At 49.2% G+C, this 14,543-nt stretch overlaps 1 protein-coding gene across 1 annotated transcript in view; it reads right to left on the reverse strand.

The window, feature by feature from the left end:
• Nucleotides 1–14,543, reverse strand: part of LOC144754873 (lymphoid-specific helicase-like) — a 544,631-nt gene that overhangs the window by 516,327 nt on the left and 13,761 nt on the right. The window contains exon 2 of the mRNA XM_078643187.1: nucleotides 2,381–2,487. Within this exon, the coding sequence (XP_078499313.1) occupies nucleotides 2,381–2,487 (107 nt within the window). The remainder of the gene's footprint in view (nucleotides 1–2,380; nucleotides 2,488–14,543) is intronic.

The raw sequence follows: 14,543 nt of genomic DNA on the forward strand, positions 1-14,543 counted from the left end.
AAGTAGAAGTTGGTTTTATTCCTTGGGGTTAGGTCTGAATTACAGGAACACACTTGCTGAAATTAATTTTAAGTATGATGCACTGCTACTGTGATCTGTGAATAGTCATGCTTACTTCAAGACTAATCTTGAAGAGCAATCCTTACCTCAAATTAAATTCCTAGTTAATCTCAAGAATGCAACTTCACAAATAAGTATGAAAAAAAGCCCCTGCAAATTCAGAAGGGAAACTTCTGTTACCGTCTACTTCAGAAGTATGATCTCAAATCTTTGTTCCTGAATTATCCAGCATCCCATCTGCTAGATTCATTCGATATAGATTAGTTTTGAATTTTAGAATCTATGGGCCATATGCATGAACACATTTTCCCATAGACACAGAATGGCCAAAACCCTTTGATGCATCTTGCCCTAGATTTTTTGTGTAGGCAGTTTGATGCACTATGGAGACTTGAACTACTAGTGATAAATGTCCACCAGATAAAATCTACAATATGGGCAAGGGACATCCAGGATTTTGCTAATCAACAGCAAAATAGTCTGAGAAGCCAGTGTGCATTCATGTCCAAGATTCAAATCATTTAAAATTGCAGTTTCATAAGGTCTATGCAAACGGGGGACCAAAACTACAAAGTAAATGTGACATCTTGTCTAGAGGCAGGGTTAGGGTACAAAGCAAAACTTAAGGACTAGAAGATGGCCTGGAGTGCATAGTTCTGAAGCACTTAGTTTGTGCTTTCCTGTGAATTGCACTTTTTGGTTTGTGTCAGTGTAGAACATCTTGCGAAGCACTATAGCCCACATTGTTTAAATGGTGGGCAGGCAATTTTCATACAGCCTCATTCTAAAGAAAAAAAACATTTCTATACCTGCTCAAGAAACGTCTGCAGCCAACTGTGCAATTCCTGCCAGCAGAAAAGCCAGTAGAACAGGAGTCAGGGTGACTATGAGGCACAGGGTCAAGGCTGGTTTGCATATGGCCAGGTCTAAACTGGGATGACATGGTGAGCAAAAGAATGATGGATTTATCGCAGATCTCTTGACTTGGTGTGAAGGCTTGGATTTGTTCTGCATTCCGTCCATTGTGTGTCTTTTGTCAGGGTGACTAAAATACAGGACTTATGATGATCTGGTCATCAACAACATTCAACTAAAAAGGGTATCTAAATGAACACGCGAGGACAATGGCAAGGATGTTTTCAACTAACCTGCCAAACGTGTGCAAAATAGTGGTCAAGAGATTGGTTGGAATTCAGAAATCAAAAGCAACAATTTAAAAATAGGGCGAGAAATGCAGTTTCGAAATCCAAAGCAATGGTTTTTGTTCTTTCACTGCAAAAAACTTATTTTAGGTTTTAGTCAAATCAAAATCCAAGTGAAACCTAATCAATTAATACAGCTTCTGCAGAGGAAAGCATAGCAGGCAGGTCACAGTTCCCAGATGGAGCACCAGTAAGGGTACCAACAAAATGAAAAATGTCAGCACCCATTCTGGTGGTAATACTTAGTGAAGTTGTTACAGGCTCTACCACACTGGCGTTCTCAAGCGAGGCTTCACAATGTCAGTCCTACCGTTTTGTTAATAAAAGTCAATTTTTTTTAAATTAATGCTTCAAAACAGCAATTTTAAGCTAGTTCGTAAGAGTGGTATGTGGTGGAGGATTGGTGCATGGGGGCAGAAAGGACACTTGCAATGGTTTTTATTAGGTGACTAACAATAGGCAGTCGGCCGTTATGGCAGAATTCAAGCACCTATAGATATGTAAAAAGGAGTTTACGGTTCTATGCTTCATAATTATAAAACCTCAACAGCTCCCCATTTAATCCTCATAAGAAGCTGAAAGATAGTGATGGGGTTATTAGCAAGACGGCTTATCTGCAAGCAACTGCTTCACAAGTATTGACAGATCTTGTGGAGAAGTGTGGCTCACTGGTTAGAGGAGGCAGACCCGGACGCTGAGATCAGACCCGGGACCAGGGTTCAATTCCCGACTCGGCAGGGTATTGAGCCCAAAATGTCCATGGACTCGGTAATTCTCGCTTCGGTGCCTACTCGAATCACAGGTTCACACTCTGCAACTCTGGGCAATAGCTTGCTTAATCTCCACTACGGCCCCCCGCGGCGGGATGCCTGGCTTTCACCTTGGGGATACCCAGTAGGGGCTATCTCACAGGGAAAAACCAGGACGGGTTCCCAATGCAAAGCGCTTTGAGACCTGGCGGTGATATTGCGCTATATAAAAACCCATCCATCCATCCATCCAAAGCTGCACTCGTACGATGCAAAACGGAAAGATTTTGAAGATACTGGGTTATATTATCAAATCATAACCCACATTCAGCAACCCCAATAAACGTGCATTCCAGTAAGGATCCTTACCTTTTCCAACATTACCCTCTCTTCTTCCTCTGCAGCCTTCTCCAACTGTTCCTCCTCCGCCACCATGGAAGGGGTTATAAGAACTTCGTCCAACTGTGCATCCATTTCTGCAGACATTTGAGAAAGACCAATGGTTGGAAAAGTCTGCATTACTTTTAAAGTATTCACTGAAATGTATTCTTCTAGCCATTATAAGGACATAACATCAAGGATTATTGGTACATACATTAGAAACTTGTCAGAAACACGTCAAAACATGTTTTAAGAGAAACAAATATAAAAACTGAAAATCATCAAGTTAAAGAGTTTACCCCTTCATCAGTTTAAATTTGAAGTCAAAAGAATCTCTCACCTTCAGCGATGCAAAGTATTAAAATAATAAAACACAAACTCTCGGCAGTTTGTATTAGATACTATCGTTTTAAAAGCATCAGTTCCACCAAATGCAAGTTTCAGAACAGCTATCACATGTAAAACAGACTGTTTCCAATAAAGAAGCAAAAAGTATATTAAAAAGGCTTTCCCAGACTACATACACCCTTTCATATTCGAAAGGTGTTCACATATTAAAATCACTGGGCATTGAAAAGCGTCGCTTACTGCAGCTCTTAAAGGTTCGATAGGAGCAGTCACTAGGTCCAAGCTAGAGCAGCTTTCACCGTTTCACCACCCTTAAGTAATTTTAAGCTTTTTTTTTTTTTAAACACATGCATAAGCTGAACAGTATCCGTTGAAACAAGCAGTGAATTACAGGTCTCGAGTTAGACTCCATTGTTGAGAAAGTTGGCAAAATAAGTAGCATTAAGCTGGGGGTAATGGTTCTACGGTTTTAGGTTCCACCTGGTGCTTGTGAAATCTTGTATTTAATGTATCTTAAAAGGGGGTTCAATCAGTTACCAAGGCTGAATTAATGTGTTCATTTACTTGTGTGGAACTCTTGTCAACTTCCCCTGCATGCATTTACGAAACTTCTAAGGCTGTTCACACTGTTTAAGCCCCATTCGAAGTTAAGATAAGATCTCCTCCCACGAAAAAAGGCAGACAGTTTCTAACAATTTGCTGGAATGCTTGCTTTTTATTATTACTTAGTTGTGTAAAGTAAAAATGCTTTGGCCTTGGAACTTTGTGGCATTTCCTATTCATGCCCCAGTACCATTCTTTGCATGCATTATCGGATTGATGTTTTCAACTTAATCTAATTGGTCATTATGATCAAATTCCAAATGTAATAAACTTGCACGTTAACCCCTTTACCGCTGTCGGAATTTCTCCGCGGTGCGGGAAAATCCTGCGCAGATCGGACAGCTCCAGGACGTACGATGCACACGCCCACCGTGATGTCAGACGGCCCGGTGGGCGTGTGCAGGTAAGGGGTTAAAAATAAAGTTAACATACAAGAGCTTTGCTATAGTGGACTACTAAACAGGCAGTCACAAGTGCAGTTAACTTGCAGACAACAGGGTCATGATTTGAATGATGCACCAGAAGCAGTAGCACTGGGCCCAAAAGTTGCCAGAACTCTAAACATCTAATATTGCTGCTATATTTTACAACTAAACTGGCAGTCACAAGGGAAGTTATCTAGCAAGCTCTAGGGTCATGATTTTAATAGTGCAGCAGGTGCACTGGCACCTGGACCAAAAGCTCCAGGCACGCCCTTAAACACAGATTATTGCTATATTTTACAACTAAACAGGCAGACACTGTGAAAATCTGAAATACTTAGTTAGCATAAGCTGAAGCCTTGTTTGTGGCATCCATTTTGTTAGCTATGTAATTCTTCTGTCTTTACTGTTGCTTGCCCTTCTATTCTGCTTGAGTCATCCGCTTTAGTTAACTCCTTCTGTACTGGGCCAAAGCAATGTATGTGCTGAGCAAAGGCCTGTAGCTGCTGAAATGCACCTGGTTAAAGATGTAACTGTCGACTATTTCTGGCTACTGTAAGCAGTTCTGTTCCCCCTCCCACTTTGCTAAGTGATCTCCCACCTGCCTATGTTTGTCAGTAACTATTTCTGCGCATGCCTGTACCTTCTACTTGCAACTATATGCTTAATCTGCAACAAACTTTGTATACAAGCACCATGGTCTGTGTATTCAATGTATTACCTCCTGGAGCTCAGCTCGTCATGAGCCACGGTTGCCTTGTGCTCATGACGAGCAGAGCTTGTCATAACGGATCCAACGCTCGCAGGGCTAATTCCCCTGCTGTGCGAGCATTCAACGGAAACGGGTGTGGCCGTGACGAGCTCAGCACGTCATGAGCACACGGCTACCGTTGCTCATGACGAGCTGAGTTCGTCACAAGCACTGGGGCGCTGTGTGCACCCTCCCCGCGGCCAAGGGGTTAATAAACTTGCTCTTTGAATTCCATCTTCAGTGCCAATCTCTATTTTGTTGGTCGATGGACCCATGGACTAGATAAGGGTGATCCTTGCACCAGTGTGCTCATTAAAAGGCACATTTCCACAACACAAGTGCAGTTACCTTGCAGGCAACTGACATGATTTGAACGGTGCGTCAGGTGCACCAGGCCCAAAAGTTGTCAGAACTCCTATAAACACCTAATATTGCGATATTTTACTACTATACAGGCAGACAATTGCGGTTATCCTTCAGTTAAAGGGGGCTCGATTTGAATGGCATAACGACACTGGTGGCAAAAGGTCTAGGGACCCCACTAAAAACAGAATATTGCTATATTTAACTACTAAATGTGCAGTCACAAGTGTAGTTACCTTATAGGCAACTAGGGCCAGGATTTCAAATGGTGCAGCAGGTGCAGTGGCACCAGACCCAAAAGTTGCCATAACTCCTCTAAACTTAGAATACTGCAATTGCATAAATTAACGTTATTTCCTAGTTTCATTTTTTAAAATGTTGCTATTACTTCTCTGCACTATACCACTAGTAGCACAACATATTGCCTTCTTGTAGACAAGTCATAACACTTTAATAGACTTTCTGTGACTTATATTGTACAACTACAAGCAAGCTACAGCTTACAAAAAAAGAGCTAATTACTAATCAGATAGGCTAAACCTAATACATTTACAAATACTTGTTTGTCAGGAACCCTGCTGGTAACGTGGTGAAAGTTGTATTCTATTTTTAATGTACAGATTTTTTTTGTTTGTGTATTTTGGGGTGGGTGTAGGCCATTAGCACATGCATGTTTAACTTTGCATGCTAACCTTCTCTGGGATGGCTCCAAGTATCTGGAACTCTTCTTTCCGAAGTCAGGGTGAACCCCTCCACGATCTTCTTCACAAAAGAAGTCAAAAGGACTCTAAGAAATTTCTTCCTTAGCATGGCTCCTTCATTTGGTTCTGGGTCCATACCCGTTGACTCTGGCCCAGCCACCTGGTTCACGAGTTTCTTGGACAACTCTAGATTGTGACCATGTCGTGCTGTCTATTCCTTGGTGTCTGCTTTTCCCTCAGGATAATGTTTGTCATTTAGACTTTGTTGCCTTATTTCGGTTTGGTTTCGCCTATAAAACCTGCATAATCTGTAAAGCGCTCGGATACCCTCGGTGGTCATGTTAGCGCTGTATAAAAACTTTATAATATCTGGCCCTCCTCCTCACTGATTTCAAGAAAGCTTTTGACATGGTTGACTGGGGCTACTTGGAGGATGTTCTCACCACGATGGGGTTTGGGCCCCTTTTTAGACGCCTCATCCTTGTCTTGTACTCCGATCCCAAAGCAAGAGTCTTGACCACCGGAGCCCTCTCGGAGGCGTTTCCAATTCGGAGAGGCACATTAGAATATTAAACACATAATATACATGGTGCCACCTGGCACTAGGTCATATCTACAAGGGAATTATTTACACATGACAGGGCCACTTGACCACTGTCAGAACCATCACAAAGCGAAGTAAAAGTAAAACCGGTCATAAACGTACAACCAGTAACCACTGGTAATCACTGTACTTAACATCAGCCTGTAAAAAACTACATTATGCACAGTATCACATCTGGCGCGAATTACATTCTGCACCAACCTCACCAGCATAAACACATTATGCAATCCTCTCAAGTATAAACACATTATACCCTAACCTCCTAAGCATTACTCACATTAGGGGCATAAATCACAGCGAAACAATCTCACTAGCATAAACCAGAATATGCAAAACAACCTCATAATCATAAAAACCACAGTTAGAGGTCTAACACAGGGTGCTTAAAACATAGTACATACATTACATTTCCTAGCACCACAATCACATTAGGGCCTGGCACCCTACAAACCTCCCAGTCCCCCTGGCCAACTCAAGAAGGGGCTCAAATGCTCTATGTCCCAAGAGTAAGGGAGCGCATGCCCATGCAGCAAAAGTCTTAAGGGTGCAAAATCTGCGCAGGCCTAAATGCGGTAGCTGCCCACTATTTGCCGGGCAGCTGGGAATAGATATGGGGCCATGGTGTGCGTCTCACTCCTAACTTCAAAAGACATGCCCCGAGAGCACTGCGGCCTAAACGATGCAGCTGCCCACTACTTGCTGGGCAGCTGTGAACAACAAAAGGCCGGGCACTCACTGTGCCTCTTCCGTCCCTCTCTGGGACAATAAGACTACTTTTGCACAGAATGTTGCAGCTGCCTGCGTTCTCGCAGGACAGCTGGGAAAGGAGCAAGGGGGCCCTGGCACATCTGGGCCTTCGGGCCTCACTGGGGCTGTTAAAGCAAAACTGCCCCCAAAAGACTGTGGCAATCTGGGGCTCTCTAATCACTAAGGCCCCATTGTTGCAATTGCCCTCTGAACCCTCACAAGGGCCCTTGAAAATGGATATGGCCATGGGGGAGCGGCACGCCATGGCGGGCTTGCTCAGGCACTACCCATGTGCACTGGGAGCCCCCACTGGGACCACGCACCGGCACCTCTGGGCTTTTATGTTGGAGCAGCCCGCTGCCAAGCGGGCCGCTCAGGATCTGCGCTGCACAAGGAGAGCCGTCACTTACTGGCTCTCGGGTTCCCGACGGCGGGGGCAGGCTCGACTCAGAAGGTGGCATCACTCTTCACCTGGGCCCCCTCCTGGTACCCAGATTTGCCAGGCCAGCACTTTGCGGGCTTCCCTTCCCCACTGGAGCCCTGGGCTGCTCTCCCTCTTCACTCAGGGCTGCCAGCAGCTCAAGGAAGCCCCGCTGAGGGCCTGAGACGACGACTTCTCTGGGGAACTGGTCCAGCGCGGGGTGGGCTCCCGCTTGGATTCTCTCACTCTGTCCTTTACCAGCGGTGTGCGCAGGACTTCCCTCGAGAAACCGGAAGTCCCGCCCGCCGTCAGGCACTACATTGCACTACTTCCGGTTTTGCGCGCGGGCCACAGTGGTGAATATTTCCCAGCAGTAGAACGCGGGGTGGGCACCCGTGTTTTAAAATAATATAACGAGGACCGTGAGGGGTAGGCTCCCTCCCAATTTAAAGTACAAAGAGGGGTGGACACCCGCAATTCAAAATAATTAATAAGCGGCCATGTGGGGTGGGCATCCAATATAAAAATAATCGGGGTGGGCACCCGCGACCAAAGCATAACGCAGGGGGGGGGGGGAATCCCTAGGAGGGGGGGGGGGGGGATTCCCTCACCCAGGGCTGCAGCTCAGTGCTGCGCGGCCCCCAAGCTCTCCTCCTATGGGGGAAAGTAAATCAAAGCGACCTTCAGGTTTAGGAGCCACAGCTCCACAGCCAAAAAGTCCAGGAGAGTCTCAGGGGCAGAGCTAGGCCTAGGGGCCAGCACACAGAGCCCTCCAGCAGGAAGGTAGCCCCCATGGCAGTCCCTCCTGGGCCCCAGCAGCAGCAAGCCCCTCTCTGTCAGGATCAGGAACAGGAAAGGTTCAAAGAAGGGGTTCAGGGGCAGAGCTGGGCCCAGGGGCCATCACACAGGGCCCTCCAACAGGGAGGCAGCCCCCATGGTGGTCCGTCCTGGGACCCAGCAGCAGCAAGCACCCCCCTCAAGTCAAGTGAACTGAACATTTTCATGGGGTCACAGCCCCTATATTTATATTAGCAAATCCCTTTGTGTAAAGGTGCAGGGCATGAGAGGAAACCAGATGCAACTGGTTCAGGGGAGCTTTGGAGCACTTTGGTTTTTTTTTATCAGCTCCTCTCTCCTTTGTCAGGTGGGGGCTCAGGGATTAGACGCACCACAGGGGGCGGAGACGGCATTGTGGAGGAAAGGCATAGTCCTATTCAGGACCCAGGTGCAACTCCTCCCTCCCATCTACATGCAGATCTCCCTATTCACCACTGGGCAGACTCCCCCCGTCTCCTGGAGCCCCTCACATGTCTCAGATCCTCTCAATCACAAGCCAGACATGCAACTCACATCAGGCAGGCACACAGTACACAGAAATGCCATCTTCTAAAAGTGGCATTTCTCCCCCAGTCACCATAAATCTGCGCACACCATTGCGCAGCATTTATCCTCACGAGTTCATACGAACTAAACTCGCCCCTGCACTCCTCTCGTACTTGGAATTACCATGGACACACATATCCCCCCATGCATTCCTATGGGAGGGCAGGCCAAGCTCAGCACACGCCCTCAGCGAGCGCAAGCACTTTACCCTGGGCCACAGTGCTAAAGTGCGCAGAGGCCATAAATCACTACCACTATGTCAGAGCTTAAGGCAAAAAGTTCAGAGATGAACCTGCCAAAAGGGCCAAGTCCAACACCAAACAAGACCTCAAGTGCTGGCAATCTCCCGCTCTCAATTCCCTTGGCAGGGGACACTCTTTAAAAGGATGATTCTCCCCCGTTTTCTATACATTTTAGAGAACATCACCTTTCACCTTCCAGTAGTTGGTTCAGAGACTTGGGGTAATTACCAGGATCCTGTGGGGAGGTGGGAGACCAAATATAGCCTTGGCCCGATACTGGATTCCTCCCTTTGATGGGGGTATGGGAATGACGAATCTTCACCTCTACTATCTGGCCACCAGACTTACTGTCGTTCATGACTGTTCACTGGCGGCTGGTCGGACCCGGCTTATCGGACCGAACTCCACACGATGAACTTGCCGCAAATCCAAGCCTATTTATACAGGGTCCCCATCCCACAGATGATTCCACCTATCACTAGGGCGGTTCTGGTGGCCTGGCGCTCTGCCCTGCGTTACACAGGGTGGGACAAGAGACTCACCCAACACACATTGGTGGCACGGCACATGGCTGAGTGAAACATCGTCCCTCGAGGGTTTTCGGCAGTGGGACTGGATCGGGATCTCGTTGCTTGGAGATGTCTGGGTGGGCGATCATGTTAGGGCCTTCTTGGATCTGCAAACAGTCCCTCCCTCCACACCAACCAATTTTACAGGTATCTGCAGCTCCGCCATGCCCTCACTACACATATTCCATCAGGCACTTAGCTTCCTGAGTTCAGCACGCTAGAGGCTCAGGTTATGATGGGAGACTTGGACAGAGGGAGTGTGTCCCGGATTTACTGCTCCCTTGTTAACAGCCCTGCCACCCTGGATTCACTGCGCACCCGCTGGGAGGCTTGGGTGGGTCCCCTGGAGGAGGCAGACTGGAGCAATGCCCTTATGGCCCCCAAAACTCTGACTACTTTCTCAAAGCTACACCTCATCCAACTATTATCGTCACATAGCCTACCTCACTCCTGCACGCGTGTACAGGGCAGGGATGCGCACCTCCCCAGACTGCACACACTGTGGCAACACTCTGGCCGATTCCTATCACATGGTTTGGTCCTGCCCTGCCCTTGCTTCATTTTGGTCGGGAGTGGAGTCTGAGCTTACACAGACTCTGGGGTGGCAGAGCCCTCACGATCCCATATGCCTTCAGCTGGGGGTTTTCTATGAGCTGGACGACTCTAGAGCCGGCAAACAATTCCTGGGTACAGCGGTGGCCAAGCGTGACAATGCGGCAGCCTAGGCTCAGGCCAAAACCTACTACCGTGCGAAAGTGGCAACAAGGGGTGGATTGTTGTGCAGGCCAGGAGGAACCCCTCTGAGGCCAGGGGTGTCCCGAGACATTTCATAAGATATGGGGAAATGGTTGAATCTACGGTCTTAAATATGTGCCTGTTCTGTCGCCTATGCTGTTTCCTTGCCCTTCTACCGCCGGGACTGACTTGGAAGATGTATATTGTGGCTGGAACTTCGGTTATTTGCCAAAGATGGACTTTGACTCATTGTGCAATTATTCACAGTTTTTTGCTTGCCTGGTTTATACAAAGAAATTTGATCCAAAAAATATAAACTTTCTAAATAAAGTGGCAAAAAATTGTGAGGACTTTGTAAGAAGGTAAAAAAAAAAGAAAAAAAAAAAAAAATGAACTTTGGGTTTATGTAATGAAAGTTGGAGTAGAGTGTGATTAAAGCATATAGCTTGGGGCAAATAAGGCGACAATCACAATTTTGCTGTAATTTATGCCAAATTGTCGTCATCTTTTTTTCAAAACCAGATTTTATTGACATTTTCAAATATGGATTGCGAAAACATTCACAGCGCTCCAGACACTGGAAAGGCCGTAAGCAAAGAACCAAGAATCACAATGGCAGCAATCTGCAGTTAACCTACATAGGATGATTGGCTGTTAACCTCCCGGGTCCCTCCCTCCAACTCCCCAACAACCCCCCACCCAGTTCCCACCCCTGTCCCGTTCACGATGGTCACCAGGAACTAAGAGAACATGAGCAGTACAGAAGCATGTGTTCACTCTCACTCCCGCCCCGGTACACATGGCTGTTGGTCCACTAATGTGTCCTGCTGCAGTGGCGGCTCCAGCCACAGTCCCCTATAGTCTGCCCATCTCTTCCATATTTTATAATGTTTTCTGGGGCAGCCCCGGGCCTCAAAGACGGGGCGTTCCAGTCCCATACAATAGTCCAAGCCCCGTTTCCAGACTCCAATCGGGGGCGCCCCCGGATTTTTCCAGGCGCGGGCCACATCCCGCTTAGCAACTGTAAGGCCCAAAAGCAAGAGGTGCCGCTTATAGATGTTGCCGCCCACCTGCTCCAAGACATGTAGAAGGCCCAGCTGCGCCGTGCGCGGGAGCTGCCAGCCCAGGACCTCATCCAAGCAGTCCCATACACGCTTCCAATAGCGGGCAAGAACCCCACAGGACCATACTGTGTGCAAAAACGTGCCCATCTCCCTTCCACATCTCAAACAGTCAGGGGAGGCAATCAATCCAGCCCGCCACAGCCTCTCTCTCGTGTAATATGCTCTGTGTAAGTATTTAAATTGGATAAAACGCAGCCGCACGGCGACAGCCGCCTCCCTCTGGGCCGCAAGAGCCTCCCTCCACCCGTCCTCATCAATCTCACCAACATCACTCTCCCATTTAGACCGCAGGCCATCTAAGGAGGACGCACAGTGCGTGACTAGGGACTGGTATATGCTCGATATCTTCTTCTCCGTCAATTCACCCATGAACAGTTTAGCTTCTATAGGACTAAATTCCGGGAGGGAGTCCAGCCCCTACAACGCGGGGGAGATAGCATGACGGAACTGCAGATATCGGAAGAACTGGGTGCTCGGCATTTCAAATTCATCTCTCAGTTCCTGGAAGGACTTCAGGGTCGTGCCCTTCATAACGTGTCCCAACGCCGAGATGCCCATCAGGTCCCAGCCTCGAAACCCTGATAGGGTCGACAAAGCCGGCAGGCGGCCATTCTGCCACAGCGGGGTCTCCCCCGTCAGCTTATTCCACCACCCCATACGACCAAGCGCTCGACGCCAGACCTGAAAGAGTTTGCGTAACTACCGGAAGCTTCTTCCTTTTCCCGGCTGAGTAGAGGAGCGTGTGTAGGGTGTCGGGTTCCATTAAGTACCTCTCCAGAGCGTATGTCGGGTCGCCTCGATCCCCATACCACCATTCATTAAGAATCAGGAGATGGGATGCCTGATAGTAGGATAGAATGTCCGACGACGCCAGGCCACCGCAGTACGTGGACAAGAAGCAGGTGCGTAGGGCCACGCGCACCGCTCCTCCAGCCCAGAGGAAGCGGCCCAGGGCCGAATTGACCTGGCGGAACCACTGTGACGAAATAGGATATGGGTGGTTCTGTAGTTGATAGAGTAAGCGTGGGAGGGCGACCATCTTAAAGATGGCCGAGCGGCCATAGAGATTCAAGAGCATACGGGACCACGTCTTAATGTCCGATCGGACTCGGTCCCAGACCGGAATAATATTACGCTCCCATGATACCCCAGGGACGTCGGTCAGGAACACCCCTAGGTATTTGAGGCCTCCCGTCGCTATTTGTAGAGGCGAGACCCAGGCACCGGGAGCTATCCCTCCGCCCAAGGTCCACAGGACAGACTTCCTCACATTGAGATGCCGCCCTGACACCTCACCAAACACTCATGATCTCCAGGACTCTGGGGCCCGATCTGTCGAGGTCTGTAAGAAAAAACAGGACATCATCCGCGTATAACGCGATGCGGTCCGACGGTCCTGCTTCCCACTCGAATCCTCTCAGTTGCGCATCGATTCTCACCCATGCCGCAAGGGGTTCCATTGCGAGAGCAAATAAGTATGGCGAGAGCGGGCAGCCCTGCCGGGTGCCCCTTCCGATGGCAAATGCGTCGGAAATTGCGCCTGCCACCCGCACAGACACCGTCAGATCCGTATATAGTAGTCGCACATACGAGAGGAAGTGAGGGCCAAGATTCAATCGAAGCAGGAGCGCTTGCAGGTACGACCAGCTCAGGGAATCAAAGGCCCTATCTATGTCGGCTAAGAGGAGCGCCCCCTGGGAGCCAGTGGCTTTCATCATTTCCAGAGCGACTTGGGCCCGCCTGATGTTGTGCCTAGTGGCCCTGTGGGGCATGAAACCAGCCTGGTCTGGGTGGACCAGAGTGGTAATGAGAGGCAGGAGACGATTGGCCAGTGCCTTTGCCAGGATCTTCGCCTCTATATTCAGAAGAGAAATAGGGCGATAAGAGTCGTGTCTATCCGGCGGCCTTCCCGGCTTACAAAACACCACTATCTCGGCATGTCTCCAATCCTGCGGTATCCGACCTCGCTCCCTTGCTTCGTCCAACGCCTTCTTGAAGCGGGGCCCTAACTGGAGGTGGTATTTCCTTACAAACTCGCACGGGAAACCGTTCGGCCCAGGGGCCTTTCCGGCGTTCAGCTCGCCCAATGCCTTACCCAGTTCTTCTGCGGACAGAGGGAGCTCTAGATCCACCCGCTCCTCATCGGAGACCCCCCGCGGCGGGAGATCCGCCAGAAATTTGTCCACCTCCGCCGCCAAAAGGGAATCCCTCGGGGCGTACTGCGCCTCATAATAACGCGCAAAACTGGCAGCCACGGCCCCAGGGTCGGTGATAGGGGTCCCGGCGTCATCCATCAGTGCAGGCAGTGTGTGAGCCTGGAGCGCCCCCTGGCATAGCCTGTACAGAATAGAGCTGGATTTATCCCCCCACTGGTATATTCTACTCTGCGTGGCTAGCCATATATTGCGCGACTCCTCAAGTAACATAGAGGCAGCATCATTCTGCGCCTGCAGGAGCCGTCGCGTATCCTCCTCCGCCCCCGTCTCTGTAGACCGCGCCTCCAGAGTGCGGACGCGATCCTCCGCCTTCTCCAAGTCTTCCTTCTGAGTCTTACGGGCCCTCGCGCACCAGGCTATGTCCACGCCTCTGAGCGTTGGCTTCATAGCTTCCCACAGGGTCACCGCATCCGTGTCGGGACCCTCATTCTCCTCCCAGTAGTGAGCTATAGCTTCACGCATGTGGGATTGATAATCATCCCGTTGTAAATGCCAGGTGGATAGGCGCCAACGAAACGGCTGGCGCCGCCTGTCAAGAAGGATGTCAACCGTAATCGGGGAGTGGTCCGAAAGCCCCCTGGGCAGAATAGCAGTCGATGCCACCCTACCCATGACGGCGCACGGGACAAACAGATAATCCAGCCGCAAGAAGGAGCGATGTACAGCCGACACGTATGTGAATGCTCTACTGTGCGGGTGTTGGCAGCGCCAGGCATCCATCCATCCCATACCTCCGACCATATCACTCAGTTTCGTAGGTGCAGCCGCCAGCGGTCCGCCATCAGGCCTAAAGCGATCCACAGAGCCATCCATTACATCATTCCAGTCTCCGCCAATCACAGACAATACGTCCGGCACCTCCGCCCAGACCGTAAACAGCTTCTCCACTAGTGACCATTGCAATGGGGGGGGGGGGAGCATA

This window comes from Lissotriton helveticus, chromosome 5_1 (assembly GCF_964261635.1).
Source record: "Lissotriton helveticus chromosome 5_1, aLisHel1.1, whole genome shotgun sequence".
NCBI lineage: Eukaryota > Metazoa > Chordata > Amphibia > Caudata > Salamandridae > Lissotriton > Lissotriton helveticus.